The following is a 19,044-nucleotide window of genomic DNA, read 5'->3' as shown; positions in this document are numbered from 1 at the left end:
TTACTTCAAGTTGTTTTGCATTCCTTTATGAGTTACCACATAAAAATGGAACAGCACCAGTTCATCTACATGTCTGAAATGCTAAAAAAAAAAAAAAGCATGTAATCAAACAGTTGAATAAAAGTAAATGATAATAATTAAGATCTTAGGTTTAATAATTGGTTTTCAATGGAAAACTACTGTAAAATCAGAAGCTAATGAATAAACTAATGATAAAATAAGTGCATAAGCACAACCAGTGCAGATACAAAGTTAACATGAACATTCTAATGAACCAGATTTTTTTTTATTTTGTGCAATAAAAATGGCCAAATTCAGGCCAATTTTAAATAATTAAAATCAAACTTAATTCAGCTAATTTTGCTCATTTAAACATAAACAAATTAAATATAAAAAGCTGCACAATTGGTTTACATTTTACTAACACAAGTTGTGGTGCAAATAAATTAAAAATAAATAAATATCATTGACTGAAAAATAACTGAATTAGAATTCTGTGGCTGAATGAGGATAGGATTTTGTGATTTTTCTAGCATATATTTTATATTGGCTTAAGTACCTCTGACTTCAGAGATAAAGCCAAGCATCTGGAAACAGAACTTTTTTTTAAAGTTCATATCACTGAACATTCCTTATCTAAGTTTGTATGTGATCAGAGAAACCATCAAGTGTCCTGTCAGACTGGCCTCTGTGCTTGTGATGTACTTCTCAATCTTCTCTTGATTTCCAGTAGTGTGGAAATAAATCAAGTTTTATTCATGTTACCAACTAGGCAGAAATGCCTGCTGGATCTTGGGGAGTAGTCTGCATAATAGTTGTACAAATTTTTTCTTCTGTTGAAGATGAAGACTAGGGATATGGAGGCTGAGAAAGGCAGTTGAGAGGGGCACACTGAGAGCTGGAATGCGGCTGCTCTTCTGGGAGAATGACATTAGGACTGAAAATGAAACACATAACAGAACAGAGGAGCAATAAGATATGTGTACAATATACAAGGCAAAATGGCACATCATGTTCTAAATAAATACATTTAGCACAAATCTCATATTTAAGTCTTAAGATCAGGCAAATCGATGTCATTTACACAATTTTCTGTAATAGCCATGGAAATTTCTATTTGGAGTATTGTTATCGAATCATTTTTCAGTCAAATACAACTCATTGTGACTCCATTTGGGGTGGCATCTAGTTAAATATAAAGTATGCCCACAAAACCTGGGTTCCTTGGGAAAGTCCTAAGGAAGCAAAATGTGTACAGAAAAAATGTAAATCTTTTCTTATCTTACCTTCCTTCCTCTCAAAGTCATCCCTCTTTATTTGTGAATATTTAGCCACACTAAGGAAATTCTTGCAAGTACTCATTTCCCTGATGTATCCAAAGAAAACTGAATAATTCATTTGACTATTAAGAAATCTGATTGTGAGGTGGTCTTTTTCAGTTCAGATTGGCAGTGTATTTAAAACCAGTTTCTTCTCTTTTTTTTTTTGGCAGTTAAAGCAATCTGCCAAAATATCACCAATATTAGAGCTACTCCATATTTGTTTATGGGATATCTGTAGAATGGCTGAAAAGAAATTATTCTTATGTAAGCTATTTTGCTCTTCAAGGACAGTCTTTTTCTCTCAGTTTCACCCTTTATAAATTTCTCAGACTCTTCTTTCTATAAAGTTTTTTTTTTTTTAAAATCTTCATTATTTCTTTTGGCCTCACAACAACCTTTATGCCTATTTTAGAAACATCTCCATGATGTGGTGGATAGAGCGCTGGAGCTGGAATCAGGAATACCTGGGTTCAAATACTGCCTCAGACACTACCAGCTCACTGTCTGAGCCTGGGCAAGTTACTTGACCTCTCTCTGTCTGCCTCAGTTTCCTCAGCTATAAAGTGGAGATGATAATAGCATCTACTTCCCATGGTTGCTGTGAGGATAAAATGAGATGATGTTTGTGTGAAAGATGGTTCACAGTGAAGTTCCCTCACTAATACACTGTTACATTCTTATCTCTCTCTGCTACATTTGCCAACTAGTTATGTTTCAGTTTCATTTCCTGAGAAATGTGATTTCCCTGAAATGACGAAAGGAAACTGAAACCGAACCTCAATAATCCTCTTCTGATTGGTTACCCCCAAATTTGGTAACAGGAAATGCATAATGAGGTTTTATGGAACTGTTACCCTCTGATAGGGTACAGATCTCCTGCCCCCTTCTGATTGGTTACCCCCAAATTTGGTAACAGGAAATGCATAATACGGTTTTACGGAACTGCTATCTTTTAATAGGGTATAGAATAATTATGAATAATTATGGTAATGAAGGATAGTAATTGCTTTGCGCTGATTAGTTAGACTTAGTAAAAAGATTGTGAGCCCCCCCTCACCAGCCAATGGTGAGGCAGGACAGGGGTTAGGATTAAGATAAAAGAAGCCCGAGAGCTTCTACATTTAGCACTCCCTGGCTGAGGCCGCTTGGGCAATGTGGGCTGTGCCCTTTCTCATGAGAAAGAATACAAAAAGCCTTTTCTGATTTCTGACTCGGCCTTCGTATTTTTGATCCTGGTGGTTGTCGTCCCACACAGTTTGTAAAGCACTTTGCAAAGCTTAAAGCATAATATAAATGCTAATTATTGTTCTTATTATTCTTACATAAAATGTGATGAGGAAACTGAGGCTAAGTGAAATTAAATGATTTGCTCAAGATCATACAGCTAAGAAGTGACAGATGAAGGATTAGGAGCCAGGCTATAAGGTTCAAACATAAGTTCACTGCCCAGGAAGAACTAAGCCACTTAGCTCTGAACTCTTTGAGGCTGATCATGGATCCTCATCCTTACACTAGGCATTTTTCTGTAATGCTTGCTCTTGCAACTTCACCCCCTAAAGTAGACATCCAGAGACCATATCCTGGTCAGTTCTGAACTCCATGGGAACACATGTTCTCATTTTCTCCTTGACCATTTCCCTGATGACACATGTACTCCTCTCCCTTCTTCATCTTTTGCCGAAGAAATAACATTGCTTCTGAAAAAGGATATATTAATAATTTTTTTTTTGCCTCTAAATTGTTTTATACTATCATAAGAAGTCTGAGTACCTGCAATTAGACTGTGAGCTCCTGTCTTTTGCCTTTCTTTGTATCCTGAGCACTTAGCACAAGGCCTGGCACATAAAAGACACTTAGTAACTGAATGACTGATCAAGTAAATCAAATACAATGGGGATGGGGGTGGGGTCGCTTAATCTCTGGAGAGGTGACCACACATGGGAGCTATAGAATTAAAAAAGTTTAAGAAATGGGGATTAGTAGGCAGAAAATGATTGTTCATTTCTTTAACAAATGCTCCTCTTTTCTGCCTTTCCCATGAAGAATTTCCTCTTAATCCAGTGATAAATTTAATTTTAGCAATATAAATACACCCAAACAATCTGTAATTAGATGTGTTTAAATAAGATATGACACTGGGCAAGTCACTTATACTTTGAATTACAACTTCTTTAAATGCCAAATGGGAAAAATAATCCCTATTTTGTCTATTTCATAGGACTGCAGTGAGAATCAAATAAAAATTAGAAAGCTCTATAGAAATGCAAAAAGTATTGTTATTAAGAAATTACTAGGAAAGTAACAGTGATAGGACAACATGGAAATCCTGAGAAGACATGGAATTGTAGACTAATTACTTTTGTTAGTCAAACTATCTCTAAAAAGAGAAATATCTTCTTAATCTTCCCACTCCCCCGACCCACAGGCCTATTTAAAGTGAAGCAAAACCTTTAAAAAAAACACTCTAAAATTTATTCAGAGAGAAAAAGTAAATGAAGGAGACAACATATAAATATTTCTGCTGTAGACTGTAATGTAGAGGGCACAGTCTCTGGTAACCCCCTTGAACCTGGAGTACTGTCTCTGGGAGCCCCCTTGAACTCTCCTTGAGTGTTCCAAGTAGATCTGGCCTTCCCCTAAGGCCATGGGTGCTATCATTGGGCCCAAGTCTTTGCCTAGCCTAGTCCTCTATAGTCCAGCCATTTCCCACCCTTAATCCTGATGAAAATATCTATACCCTAGCTCTGTTACCCTAGCCTTCTATTGTCTGTCATCTCCATGTAGCCTTCAGCTATTTCCCACCCTGGAGTCTGACCTCATCTCAGTCCCATTAAGCTCCTCCTTAGACTCCTCCTCAAGTTCCTCCCTAAACCCCTCCTCTAGTCACCCCAGATCACCCCTCAATCCCTCCCACAATCTTTGTATATATAATCTCCATCTTGCCTCTGTGAAGGCACTCAGATTCAATCTAATTCAGTAGATTGAATCTTGCCCGCTTGTGGAAACAGGCGTCACAAAGGGTGGGATTTCTTAAGACAACTCATTATGGCAAACCCTTAATAAACTTTGTCTTTTCCCTTGGCTGAGAAGGCTTGAGTCAAATTCTTTCGGCAGGACCCAGCCTGTTGGTACTTTGGGATGTCGAGCACCCCTCAACCCCAAACCTCTTTAGTAAGAGCAGAAATTGGCTTTTGCCTTTCTTTGTATCCTCAACACTTAGCACACTGACCAGTACATAGTAGATACTTTTAAAAAGCTAGTTGACATGCTGACAGAGAAGGTTCTTTACAACCTTTCAATTCATTATGTGAGGTAAACTTTTGGGGGGTGGTTTTTGGTAGGAGTAATTTAATTCTTTCTGGTTTTCTACTCAAAAGGTAATTTTATTCTTAGACCTACATCCACTTGGTTTGTTGATTTTTGTGGTCTGTAATTTCTTCAGTGCAGGGAATTCCCAGTGTAAGAAATGGTGGGAGCAGTTTTGTTTCCACAGAGTTGAAAGTATCTCCTCCCTCCCCCAGCTTTAGAGCTGAGACCAGGCTTCTGATCCAGTTAAAGGTTAGAGGCTTGTACGCATGCTTAAGGAGCTGTTTTGTGGGCAGTTCAGGGGGTTACATCTGGCCAATGAAGAGCCAGGCCGGAGATTCCAAATAGGAGCAAATAAAAGGACTGGCATTTGTCTGAGTCCCTTGTACTCTCTCCTGTACTCTGTTTAGGGGTGCACCCATTTATTCAGGAGGAATAAATGTAAGATATAAACTTTCTTGCCCTTCCAACGAGTACTGTTTATTCCTAGACAACATAAGTATTTTTCTAACACCAGGATGGAATCTCCCTTCACCCAAGCATATCAACAACTTATCTGCAACTTATAGAGTTACCAGTGGCACCGAGAAGTTAAGTAACTTGCCCATAGTCACATAGAGTTTAAGAGGCAGGATTTAAACCCAGGTCCTGCTAGATTCTAAGACTGGCCTAAAATCCACCATGTTGATGGAGAACTGTTGACTGTGGGAACCCCCTTGGACCCTACCCTGTATCTTCCCTCCTGATCTGGCTTTTCATGCCTTCCATAGTGTGGTTATCTCCAGATTGCCCTCTCGCTGTTTCTCATCCTTGATGATATCAAAATATCTATACCCTAGCCCTCTATTGTCTGCATCTCCAGGTAGCCTTTAGCTATTTCCCACCCTGGAGTCTGACCTCACCTCAGTTGACCCTAAACCCCTCCTCCCATCACCCTAGACCTCCCTAGAGTCCTCCCACAATCTTTCTGTACTCTATTCTATTCCATCTTGCCTCCATCTAGGGTCTGCTAACATCAGTCACAAATGCTCAGCCCCACTAACAGTCCACCCATTACGCCAAATCTTTAATAGACTTTGTTTTTCTTTGGCTGAGAAGACTTGAGTTGATTTCATTTGAGCAGGACCCGAGGTGTTGGTATTTTGGGGTCTCGAGTACCCCTGACTGGGAGATAACTCTTGTGAAGATTTCACAGAGGGGGAATATAGGAATTATTTTCTTCTCTTATTCTTGAAATAAGTGGAGTTTGGAGAAATAGAATAGACTCGGAATTTAACCTTGTAGGGATTTGGTTACCTAGGAATTCAGGGCTTGGGGCAATAAGTGCCCCCCCCCCCCCTCACTCTCAGTGCTAGCACAAAGTTTTTTTTACCAAATAAGGATATAATGTACTGCATACGAGTTGTTTGTTCCCTGCTCCAGGAGGGACCTCATTCCTCTCCTTTACCTTAGCCATGTTACTGCCACATCAGCAGCTAGTTGTTAAATAAGGAGATATGTTGGGATTGGCTGTGCCTGATTTCCTGGTTTTTTGTCTAGCTTTTCGTGCCTAGATTGTAAGCCCGCCTCCCAGCCAATGGAGAGGAGGGATAGTGGTAGGGGGGAATTTTCTCACGTTAGGATATATATTGGTGTCTTGCCTTTTGTAATTCGCCTCCTTCCACTGGTCCATCCTAGTGGAGGTGACGCCCCTTTCTCGTGAGAATTGAATAAATACTTTCTGTTCTTCCTCGAGACTCCTCTTTATTTTATGAATTTTTATATTATATTGGTAAGGGTCTTGTACCCCACACACCCCTAAACCTCACCAATTTTACTTTTAAGCTTGTGGGATATCTTTTCTTAAGGTAAACAGGCTCTTTCTTCCCAGAACTGCTAGAATTTGTGGGGGCAAGTCATGTTGTACACACTATAAACTACAGGGGAAACTTGTGAACAACAATAACAAAATCAGCATTATATGTAATTGTTGTTTTTTATTTTTTAAAATGAATTCCATTCTAAAAGTTTTTGAGTTATTTAACAAAACTTAATTTAATAAAATATTTAATAAAAATAAAATTTGAGTTGTTTAGTAAAGTCAGTTATTTATTTAAAAAATTAGTTCCATTTCCCTCTTTTTATTCTAAAAGATCTAGCTTTGTTTTCTCTCTAGTGAAATTCTCATATCTGACAGTCTGAGTTATTTTGACTCTTGAATTAACACTGTAAGAGGTAAGGTCAGAGACTGTTCTCAGGGGTCATTGAGCTGACCTTTAGAAAAAAATCAGTTCTTTAATAAAATAGATCAATATACTAAATTAGTTACCTTAATAATGATAAGAAGACTTTGGGGGAAAGGGTCCTCATAAAAAATTTCACTGGCTAACTGGGTACAAAATGATTTCCTAAAAAGACAGAGCTGCAATTTTTAAAAAATAGAATAACCCTGTTGTGATGTAAAATTTTCTTTATTCAAGTGTATGGAGAGTTTATAATGTGGCATATGTTCCTCATTTTCATCAAATCAAAATTAGATAAGAGTTCCAAGATATACTGCTGGCTTGAAAGATTGAAAACGGGCCATGACAAGATTTACAAATTGCATGGGATTGAATACTTGAATTCTGGGGAACTGCATCAAACAACTTACCTCTATCAGGCAAGAGAATGAGATTCAAATACGGTAGGCCAACATGGGAAAAGGTTTGTTTAAATTTAGTTTTATTTGTTTTCCCCTTACCTTACCCCATCCTTAATTCTATCTGTTCTTGACTCTTTCCTAGATAGTTTTTTTAATGAGTTCCATTTTTTCCACAGTGACTCTGAAGAATCTAGCTGTGGAATAAGCTACAGACAAATAATATAGGGATAGTAGATTAATTTTCTACTCCTTAAATTCCTAGAGTGCATTCCTCCATAATTATCACAATTGGACCTTTGACCCATAGGTTAGAGATGTAAGGTGTGCTGGAGACAGCTCTTGCCAGTTCAGGAAACTGGCAGACGCTAAATATAAATCAGGGCTTGATTTTTTTTTTGTGTTCTTAATTATCTAGATTTAAGAAAGTGATAGAGAAAATATTATTAATGCAGATTAAATGTAAAAGTGTGTCACAGGTACATCCCCCTCACCGCTCCCCCCCCCCCCCCCACTCCCTCAAGCTGGTTGTTAAACGTTTACCAGAATGCCCCTGGCTGAAAATTTATCAACACTGTTTACAAGTTAATGAGAAAATCCTAAGTAACAGCATTAAATACTAATATTAGTGTCTGGATCTACTGTTATATCAACTTTCACATCTTATGGATAGGAAGAAAGAGCAGAACTCAAACTAGAAGCAAAACATTTACAGAACTGTTGCAGAAGTCACATTATTTACCTTTCTTTGTTTTTATGGGAAGCATATTCTTAATACAAAAGTAAGAAGCATGTTAATATCTGCAGCATTGATATTTCCATAGATGAAAAAGATAATGGTTCAGTATAGAATGTAATACAAAAGCTACTGTGGAATTATATAACCTGATGAAATACGAATGGTTTTCTTACACCTGGTCAAATGTTATTCTGCCACCTAGTGGCTGCAGCTGCTATTCTACAATTTCAAATTCCTTTGCGATCCCCATTATCTTCCTGTCTAGATTGTTTCCCTCAGTTAGTGTTTACTGAGTCCCTGCTTGAGTAAGTATTGCAGGAAAATACAATCAACTATGTGAGGTTAAGGTAAAGTTATGGTTAAGTGGTACATGGATCTGAAATGGAAATATAAATGGAATAAGAAAACTTATCTAAACATTACCTGACAGTCTGGCAGTCTTGCCTCCTGGCTAGTTGTGAGCATTGTGGCGATATGGAGGCAGCAGGCTGCTGACAATCTATAAGAAACTGATAAATTAGACATATATACAAAGAGATGACAGAGCAAGGTGTTAGTAACAGCATTAAATAGTAAGCAGCTGATGAGATTTAGTGAGGAATAAATTTGTGCTTCAGTCCTAATCTGGTAGAAATCTTTATTTAGCCTTTTTTGTTTTGATATTTCTAATGAAAAGGACAGCAGCTACTTTTATAAGTAAAAAATATCGCTAAACCATTTGATGGCTCTGGAATTTAAAAATTTTAATATTGATTAAACTGAACCTTTACCCCTCTAAAGTTTACCTCTCAGTATTATCTTTTCTCAAGTACATTATTACATGTTTACTAGCAATCAATATAATGCTCAGTGGAAGTTTCTTGAAATATTAAAGAAAAAACAAGAGTCTTAACTTTGAATTCAATAATCAATTTAATAACTTCATTCATTCCCAGAACCCTCTTCCTTGTAAAGGTACCTAACCATTTGCTAAAAGCTTGTATGTAATCAGAATAACAAACATCCTCATAGGCTCTAGAACTGGAAGGACCCTTAGTGATCAAGTAGTCCAAACAACTTTATTTTACAGATGAGGGATTTGAAACTCAAAGAGTCTCAGTGACTCGTCAAATGTTCAGACGTATTAAGCAACAAGAGTAAGGATTCAAACCCACGTCCTGACTCTAAATCTAATGAACTTTCCTCGACTATACTATCAATGAATGGCTTTAGTAGCATGATAAATATGGAATGGTCATTATGGCACTTGGATGTGGGGTAAAATATGAAAACTATTTTCACTGCCATTCAAAGCATTTTGACCTTGACTGCATTATTTGTATATGTGCCCTGTTTTCTTCTTCCTACTATGTGGTTAGTTCCTCTAGGGCCAGATTTGTATTTGATTTATTTCTGTATCACTCTCAGCAGAATGTTTTGACCCTATGTGTTCTATAAATGCCTACTAAATTTGAATTCATTAAACAAAATGAAATACAGCTGCCCCAGTATATTTGGACAAATGTGGCAGTATGATTTTAAAGGAGCATAATAAAAACATAAAATTGAAGTCGTTTCTGCTGACTTTAGATAAGTAGACTAAATATGGAGGAAAAAACTTCACAAAGCCAGAAACTCAGACACAAATCAAGGAACTGGTAGAGTCTCACTATCCTTCCATCTTCCTCTAACCTCCATGCACCAAATCTCTAGGAACTTATTTGATCTTACCACATGCTAATTTGGGACAAGTCATTCAACCTTTCTCAGCAATACCCTTCCCATTCTCTTAATTAAAATGAAGGAGTCAGACTACAAGAACTTTGAGTTCAATTTTAGTATCAAATTCCATAACATAGTAATCTCATGAATTTTAAAATACTCTGCTCTTTATAGAACTGTTAAAAATTAACATTCTGGTAAAATCTTGTAACTTGCACATCTCTGTAAATCCCTGTATGATTGTCTGGATTATACCTTTCTCGTTTCAGAGCCCTCAAATTTGATCACTGATGAAAGTTGTAGACCAAGTAATATTTGCTTTCAGTTTCCAATCCGGGACCAGGAAAAAAAGGAAGGAGACAAGTGGGAATAAAGAATGAAAGAGTTTTGGAAGAAAAAGAGAAAGATAAAGACAAGGTTTTGGCATAAGGGAAAAAGCACTGGACTTGGGGGTCAGAAGATGGGAGTGTTAATCTTGAATCTGCTACTCCCTAATTGTGTGACAGTGAGCAAGTGACTTAATCTCTCTAACCCTGTATCCTTTTCTGTAAAACCGGAATACTGTAATAATAATGGTTACACTTTATCTGACAGGGTTCTGTGAGGATTAAATGAGATAACATATATAAAGAATTTGTAAACATAAAGCTTTATATAAATGTAAACTATTATTATGGATGAATTTAACTTAAAGACAAAATTTCAGTATTCACTAAAGGTTTAAGATAAATTCCCCTTTAAAAAATAACATTTATTTTCTGATTTACAGAAAAGTCTCACAGAAAAAGTGCAAGAAACCGATAAGAAAAGGTCCAAGGTATGTGATTAGTGGTTAAAGGAGTGAGTAAAAAGGTAAAAAAGAGGCAGTTCAAAGTTCAGTTTATATGGAATATCTTTTTACCGATGATAGGGCAACTACAATTTGTGCTAAGGTATTGGCAGGAATCTTCTAATTTTGGCATAGGTGATCAAGAAGTCTAATACCTGAGAATAAGCAACAAAGTTTGAGGGATTATGCAGGAAAAATTTCTATACATAAAGCTTCATTAAGGAGCTGTCAGCAAGAGAGCACAGTGAGCAGGAATCGCAAACAGGAAGTTTACTTTAGTGATTAGCCATAAGAATCAACTAAAAGAATTAACTAAAAGATGTGTCAGCAATAATGCGGAAAATTGGGAGATACTGGTTTCAGAAAGTATGGATAGCAAGAGGAATTTTCCTATGATGTGCAGAGATCATGCTATTTTTGTGGCTTTACTAGTGCCAAAAAAACACTACATGATCACAAACCACAATTTGGTCTCATTATTGTTGTTACTCATCCTTTGTTCTCTACAACATCAGGAGGATGATGTCTTGTAAGTGAATTGGATTTAAGTGGGGCAGGGCTGGGCAAAGTCATCAGCCTCATTCTCTCCTCCAGTCATCTAAGTCCAGTGGCAAGACATTGGTCAGGATGATGGGAGATGGCCCCAGATGCAGTGGGAGACCTTGGCCTTTTTAAACTCAGGTTTTTCCCAGGACTCAGTTTGTCTGAGGCAACACCCATTCAGTGTGATTAAAGGCCAGGTAAAAATTTAGGCAAAAGATAGCCTAGTTTGCCTTCACAAAATAATCACTCTGGGAGGGGAAGACCCTCAGAGTTTCTGGCCAGAACAGAAACAATTGCTATTTACACTCACTCTGAGTAATCAAACTCCAAACAATGAGTAAATCTTAGGCTGGGACCTGTTATTGAACAATCAGTGGAAGCCAGAGTGATTTGGCATAGTTAAAGTAGCTCTTTTTGAATCCCAATGGGCTTTATCAAAGCTGGTAAGAAATCACACATGAAAATTACTTGACACAACAGAGTCAATTGTCCCAGTTTTTCCAAAGAAACAAAAAAAAATGATAAAGTAAATAAATAGGGAAGGAAAAAATAATCTAGCCCCCAAGCCCCAAGATATCTTGAGAAGTATAAGTGATCAAAATTCATATTCCTTTGGAGAGAGCGCCCACATGTAAGGGTATGACTTCCACATAGACAAAGAAGGGAGAAAGAAGAAGACAAGGAGGAGAAGGAAGAGGAGGGAGGAAATAGCAGCATTGCCCAACTGGAACTGTCCAGTTAGGTACCCGGTGGGGTAGCTACTATTTCTCAAGAGTTTGTTGTTTGTCTTTTTTTTTTTTTCAAGGAGGACTGATGTCAACAGGAGGGTGATATCTTGATTTGCAAGTGAACTGGGTTTAAGTGAGGCAGGGAGGTGCAAAGTCTTACTTTCAAAGCTTTACTTTCTCCTCCAGAATCATCAGAGTCTCTGTAATGGTCTCATTATAAGAGAAGGTAAAGTATCAGAAAGAATTAATCCTCTCTTGAAGGCAGGGCCATAAGTAGGAACCTCTGTGCCCGAGACAAAGTCTTGGATCCTGAACTTGGGGCAAATGGTGCTTTCAGTTGAAAGAAGAAGGTGTTGCTTGATAGGGCAGAAGGGAGATACAGACTGTGGGGCACTGACTCAATGTTGCTGTTGGTGAGGCTTTTGGGGAGAGAAAGGAAAACAGGTTGAGGAAGGAACTGATCTAATAGTATCTTATTTTAACTAGTTATTATTGTTGCTAAGTTGCAGAAGGACTACTAGTGCTAAAATCACCTAAACAATCATTCTGACTCTTCATGATTCTTAATGGGGTTTTCTTGACAAAGATATTGGAGTACTTTGCTGTTTCCTTCTCCAACTCATTTTATAGATGAGGAACTGAGGCCAATAGGGTTAAATGACTTGCCTAGGGTCACACAGCTAGTAAGCATATGGGGCCAGATTTGAAATCATAAAGATGAATCTTCCTGACTTCAGATCTAGCACTCTATCTATCATTTATAATCAGCATCGTGGGAGAAAGCCCTGGTTTCCTGGCCCTTGTTATTGAAGAATAGAAGTGCTTCAAAAGGAAAATAAATGTAACCCTTCTTCTAAATGTATATCTCATAGAGACTGTTGTTGTCTCAATAAGAGCTCAGATAATGTTATTTTAACATTAAGAACTAAGATGAAATTGGTGAAAAAACAGTTGTTTGCACTTGGGAGTAACAGCTGAGAGATATTTGGACATGAAGCATCTCTCTGGGAAAGAGTGTGTGTTTATCTGTGATCCAGAAGGATCTAGGAAGTATCTGAACTATGTGTGCCTTTTCTTAAGGAATCAGGGTGACAATATGTTTATTCTGTGATCTGTGAGGATCAACGAACAATCTACATGAAAGAACGTAAGGTTGGACTTCTTTCTTATGAGAACTACCAAGTGTTGTTTTCTGAAGAAATCACATAAAAGAAAGCTTATGATGAGGATTTTGTAAAGAGCTTGAGAAAAGCTGAAAGATGGTTTCTCATCACTGCTAAAAAAAAACAAAGCAAAGAACAAATCTTGAGGAAAAATAATAATATGGAGTGAATGGAATGATCTGGGACAGAGTTTACAGATAAATTAAGAGTTAACTAAAAGTTACTGATACTTTACAGGTTTGAAGTAATTCCGGCAATAACATGAGTTGAAGTATTATAAATGGTTATGCCTGTTTATTATTGCTTTCATTTGTAAATGGTTACACATATTTATTGTTGCTTTCATTTGCTAATTATATATTGAAAAATTTTAATATTTAAATATGTAAAAAATAAGAGTAATAAGTAGCGGGAAAGGAGGCTTCTTTAGCTCACTGAGTAATATTTAATGAATTGTAGTGTGGCCTTGAGCTAATCAATTAATTAGTGAGAAGATATTACAAAATTATTAACAAGAAATAAATTATCCAACATAGTCCCCAGGTCATTTTAGAGCTCAGGAGTAATTAAGTAAATATCTAAGAATTGGTCAAGCAGCAGGCTGAAGTTGGGTGGCTTGTAGATGAGATAGTCAGACCCGTAGGACATACCACTCTGAAAGAATAGAAGTACTCCCAAAAGGAAAACAAATAAAAATTATCTGAAGTTATAAAGAGGAATATTAATCTATGTTATATGGTATGATAATGTTACACAGATGAGAAAGGAAGAAGGACCTTCTGGAGCTTTTAATAAGCATGATATTCTTGCAGTATATGAGAGGTGGGAGTGGCTTCTTGTGCTCTGTGGATCAGGAGAGAGATCATCAGGAGAGAGGCCATCCCATACAGGGTAGAGGAAAATAAGGTCAGTCAAGAAATGAAAGTTGTGGTGGGCAATCTTTGTTTATTGAAAAGTATTAAAGTGGCCATGTGTCATCTGTATATGAACAGTCAGGAAATAATTCTGTCTTCCTAATCTGTATATCTTTACATCTTGACACTTCTCAAACCTGACAACCACTAGCACATCATGTGATTCATTAGGGGACAAATCATACTACCTGAAGGAATCCAGAAAGAATTATTAGGGACTACAAAGTCTTGGGCAAAAAGCTGAAGACCTTGGGAGAAAATTGAACTTTCTAAAGTGCAAGCATGACCATGGCACCCCACTATTCAACAAGTGAAAGCAGGGGCTTCTTAAAAAACATGTAGATTTGAAAAGTGAGAAGCTGGTATTTGAGAACAGAATCAAAATTTCTGGACCAGGGCTTAAGATACAGGAGACATGGCTTCTTGGCCAGGGATGTGGTATACCTAACAGGAGATAGTAAAAACAAATTTTTCCTAAGACTTGCAAATCTATTTAAGAGAGCTTGAAACCAAATGTGGAGGGATAGGGGAAAAAGTCCTCACAAAAATCCATTAAGACAGAAACCACAGAGAGTAACAGTTATGGCATAAGAAAAATTATATCAATTCAGCAGATTGGCAATTTATAGGAGACAATAAGAAGAGTCAGTAATAAATTCATGACTGTAGGCATCTATATACAAATTCCAAAAGAATGAACAATAAAGTCAACTAGGAATTTTAACACAAGGAAGCAAATTCAATCTCACTTGTATCATGAAGATTGGTGGGATGTGATTTATGACTAGGACATGGCTATAGAAATATATTTCTTATTCAAATCTCTCTCCCTTCTCAAATCAGTTCTTCACATGGCTGCCAGCTTAATCCTAAGTGAAATAGCTGACCATGTCATGTCCCTATTGCCTTCATCAGGACAAATACAAAATCTGATTGCAGTTTAGTTTTCCAGGCTTATTAACCATTAATTCTCCTTCAAGTACTTTTTATTTTGGCCAAATTTGTTGTTCCTTATATACAATATTCGATTATCTGTTTCTCATACTCAACCCCCAGCCTGAAATTTAATTTCCCTTCCCATTTTGCCTCTTAGAATCCCTGGCATCCTCCAAAGCTCAGCTAAAGGGCTACCTACTCATGAGTGTTTTACTCATCCTCCAGCTGCTACTGTCTCCTCCACCAAAACTGCTTTATGTTTATATTGTATATATTTTGTATTTGCTTGTTTGGGTAAATGTTGTTTACCTCAACGTAAGCTCCTTAAAGGACTGTTTCATTTTTGTCTTTGTGAACCCAATATCTGGTACATAATAGGTATTTAATAAATAATTACTGATTGGGTAAGAAAAGATGTAAGGAAAATCACAATATTATTAGAAGAGTTTACTACAACCCACATGACCAGAAGGGGAAAACGGATGATCATTTTAGCAGTCAGATCACAAGCTTGGCGTTGAACAATGATAAATGATATAGTAGTGATGGGGATTTCAACTATTTGGACAGTTAATGGAGATCTCTGTCTATCTGTGTCTCTGTCTCTGCCTCTGTTAAAACTAAGCAACTAAAACATTTCTGACTTGCCTTAGGATTAATTTCATTCTTCAAAAGGTGAAGGAATTAATAAAAGGAAATGTTGAGACTCTCTCTGCTACCTTCTCTTCACCCCCCAGCCCCCATATCCAATCGGTTAAAAAACCTATCATTTCTACCTTTGCAACATTCTTGTATATGCCCCCATTTCTTTTCTGACACTCATCACTCTGGTACCTGCACTTCTCACCTCATGCCTGGACTATTGCCAAGCCTGATGGTTGTTCTTACTTAAAATCTCTTCCCCTCCAATTCATCCTTCACTCAGCTGTCAAACCGTTCTTTCTAAAGTGCAAGCATGACCATGGCACACCGCTATTCAATAAATTCCATTGCTTTCTTATCACCTCCAGGGTAAAATATAAAATCCTCTGTTTGGCTTTTGAAGCCCATCATAATCTGACCCTTTATCCCCTTTTTAATTTAATTTATTTAATATATTTAGTTTTTGGCATTGATTTTCACAAGAGTTTGAATTACAATTTTTCTCCCCATTTCTACCCTTCCCCCCACTCCAAGATGGCGTATTTTCTGGTTGCCCTGTTCCCCAGTCCAGCCCTCCCTTCTGTCACCCCACTCTCCTCCCATCCCCTTTTCCCTTCCTTTCTTGTAGGGCAAGATAAATTTCTACACCCCATTGCCAGTGTATCTTATTTTCTAGTTGCATGCAAAAACTTTTTTTTTGTTGTTTTTGAACATCTGTTTTTAAAATTTTTAGTTCCAAATTCTCTCCTCTCTTCCCTTCCCACCCACCCTCCCTAAGAAGGCAAGCAATTCAGCATAGGCCACATGTGTATCATTACGTATAACCCTTCCATAATACTCATGTTGTGAAAGATATTTTGCTCCTTCCTATCCTCTCCCCCTTTATTGAATTTTCTCCCTTGACCCTGTCCCTTTTCGAAAGTGTTTATTTTTGATTACCTCCTCTCCCATCTGCCCTCCCTTCTATCATCCCCCCTTTTTTATCTTCTTCCTCTTTCTTTCCCGTGGGGTAAGATACCCAATTGAGTGTGTATGGTATTCCCTCCTCAGGTCAAATCTGATGAGAGCAAGATACACTCATTCCCCCTCACCTGCCTTCTCTTCTCTTCCCACAGAACTGCTTTTTCTTGCCACTTTTATGCAAGATAATTTACCCCATTCTATCTCTCCCTTTCTCCCTCTCTCAATATATTCCTCTCTCATCCTTTAATTTGATTTTATTTCTTTTAGATATCATCCCTTCATCTTCAACTCACCCTGTGCCCTCTCTCTCTCTCTCTTTCTCTCTCTTTCTATATATACACATACATATATACACACATACACCCACCTATATACATATATATACATACACCCACATGTGTGTGTGTATATATATATATATATACATACATATATATATATATATATACATATATATATATATATATGCATATTCCCTTCAGCTACCCTAATACCAAGGTCTCGTGAATCATACATATCATCTTTCTATGTAGGAATGTAAACAAAACAGTTCAACTTTAGTAAGTCCCTTGCGATTTCTTTTTCTTGACTACCTTGTCATGCTTCTCTTGATTCTTGTGTTTGAAAGTCAAATTTTCTATTCAGCTCTGGTCTTTTCACTGAGAAAGCTTGAAAGTCCTCTACTTTGTTGAAAATTCATATTTTGCCTTGGAGCACGATACTCAGTTTTGCTGAGTAGGTGATTCTTGGTTTTAATCCTAGCTCCATTGACCTCCGGAATATCGTATTCCAAGCCCTTCGATCTCTTAATGTAGAAGATGCTAGATCTTGAATTATTCTGATTGTGTTTCCACAATACTCAAATTGTTTCTTTCTGGCTGCTTGCAGTATTTTCTCCTTGATCTGGGAGCTCTGGAATTTGTCAACAATATTCCTAGGAGATTTCTTTTTGGGATCTATTTGAGGAGGCGTTCAGTGGATTCTTTCAATTTCTATTTTGCCCTGTGGCTCTAGAATATCAGGGCAGTTCTCCTTGATAATTTCTTGAAAGATGATATCTAGGCTCTTTTTTTGATCATGGCTTTCAGGTAGACCAATAATTTTTAAATTATCTCTCCTGGATCTATTTTTCAGGTCAGTGGTTTTTCCAATGAGATATTTCACATTGTCTTCCATTTTTTCATTCCTTTGGTTCTGTTTTATAATATCTTGATTTCTCATGAAGTCACCAGCTTCCACTTGCTCCAATCTAATTTTTAAGATAGTATTTTCTTCAGTGGTCTTTTGGACTTCCTTTTCCATTTGGCTAATTCTGCCTTTCAAGGCATTCTTCTCCTCATTGGCTTTTTGGAGCTCTTTTGCCATTTGAGTTAGTCTATTTTTTAAAGTGTTGTTTTCTTCAGTATATTTTTCAGTATTTTTGGGGGTCTCCTTTAGCAAGTGATTGACTTGTTTTTCATGGTTTTCTTGCATCCTTCTCATTTCTCTTCCCAATTTTTCCCCTACTTCTCTAACTTGCTTTTCCAAATCCTTTTTGAGCTCTTCCATGGCCTGAGACCAGTTCATGTTTTTCTTGGAGGCTTTTGTTGTAGGCTCTTTGACTTTGTTGACTTCTTCTGGCTGTATGCTTTGGTCTTGTTTGTCACCAAAGAAAGATTCCAACGTCTGAGACTGAATCTGGGTGCGTTTTCACTGCCTGGCCATGTTCCCAGCCAACTTACTTGATGCTTGAGTTTTTCAGCGGGGTATGACTGCTTTGTAGAGTAAAGAGTATTATGTTCTAAGCTTGAGGGGATGCACTGCAACACCAGCACTATTCCTTCCCCAAGAACCCCCAACCCAGCCTGGACTCAGATCTTCAGCATGCTCTGCACTCCTGCTCTTATCCGCCACTTAATCCCTCCCACCAGGTGGGCCTGGGGCCAGAAGCAACTGTAGCTGCAGTTCTGTGGCTGCCCCACCTCTGCTGCCCCTGGGGTGGTGGCCAAACCATGAACTCCTTCTTTCACTCTGTCCCCAGCAGCTTTTCCCACTAACCTTCTCTGTTGTGTTTGGTGTTTGTGGGTTGAGAAGTCCAGTAACTGCTGCAGCTCACTGATTCAGGGTGGTAGGGCATGTTCCACCTGTCTCCAAGTCTGGTTGGTCTGCACTGCCCATGCTGGGCTCTGCTCCGCTCCCAGCTCCGTGCAGGATAGACCCTACCCAGAGACCATTCAGGCTGTCCTGGGCTTGAGCCCTGCTTCCCTCTGCTATTTTGTGGGTTCTGCAGTTCTTCTGTGTTGTCTTTGGTATTTGTGGGTTGAGAAGTCTGGCAACTGCCACAGCTCAGTGATTCGGGGTGCTAGGGCACGCTCCATCTGGCTCCTGGTCTGGTTGGTCCACGCTGCCCATGCTGGGCTCTGCTCTGTTCTGCTTCCAGCTCCGTGTGCAAAAGACCTCACCCAGCAACTATCCAGGCTGTCCTGGGCTGGATCCCTGCTTCCCTCTGCTATTTTGTGGATTCTGCAGTTCTAGAATTGGTTCAGAGCCATTTTTTATAGGTTTTTGGAGGGACTTGGCAGGGAGCTCAAGCTAGTCCCTGCTTTCTTGCTGCCATCTTGGCTCCGCCCCCCAATCCCCTTTTTAGTTTTATTACATC

The 19,044-nt window shown here is 38.1% G+C and overlaps 1 protein-coding gene across 1 annotated transcript in view; it reads right to left on the bottom strand.

Annotated features, from left to right (window-relative positions):
* Window positions 1-462: 462 nt before the first annotated feature.
* The window catches only part of BICD1 (BICD cargo adaptor 1), a 135,895-nt gene continuing 117,313 nt past the window's right edge, over window positions 463-19,044 (bottom strand). Inside the window, exons 8-9 of the mRNA XM_036760796.1 lie at window positions 8,411-8,496; window positions 463-937 (exon numbers count right to left, since the gene is read on the bottom strand). Coding sequence (XP_036616691.1) covers window positions 850-937; window positions 8,411-8,496 — 174 coding nt within the window. The 3' untranslated portion in view covers window positions 463-849. The remainder of the gene's footprint in view (window positions 938-8,410; window positions 8,497-19,044) is intronic.

The sequence above is a fragment of the Trichosurus vulpecula genome, chromosome 5, assembly GCF_011100635.1.
Source record: "Trichosurus vulpecula isolate mTriVul1 chromosome 5, mTriVul1.pri, whole genome shotgun sequence".
NCBI classification, from domain to species: domain Eukaryota; kingdom Metazoa; phylum Chordata; class Mammalia; order Diprotodontia; family Phalangeridae; genus Trichosurus; species Trichosurus vulpecula.
This window is presented reverse-complemented; position numbering and strand designations above follow the sequence as displayed.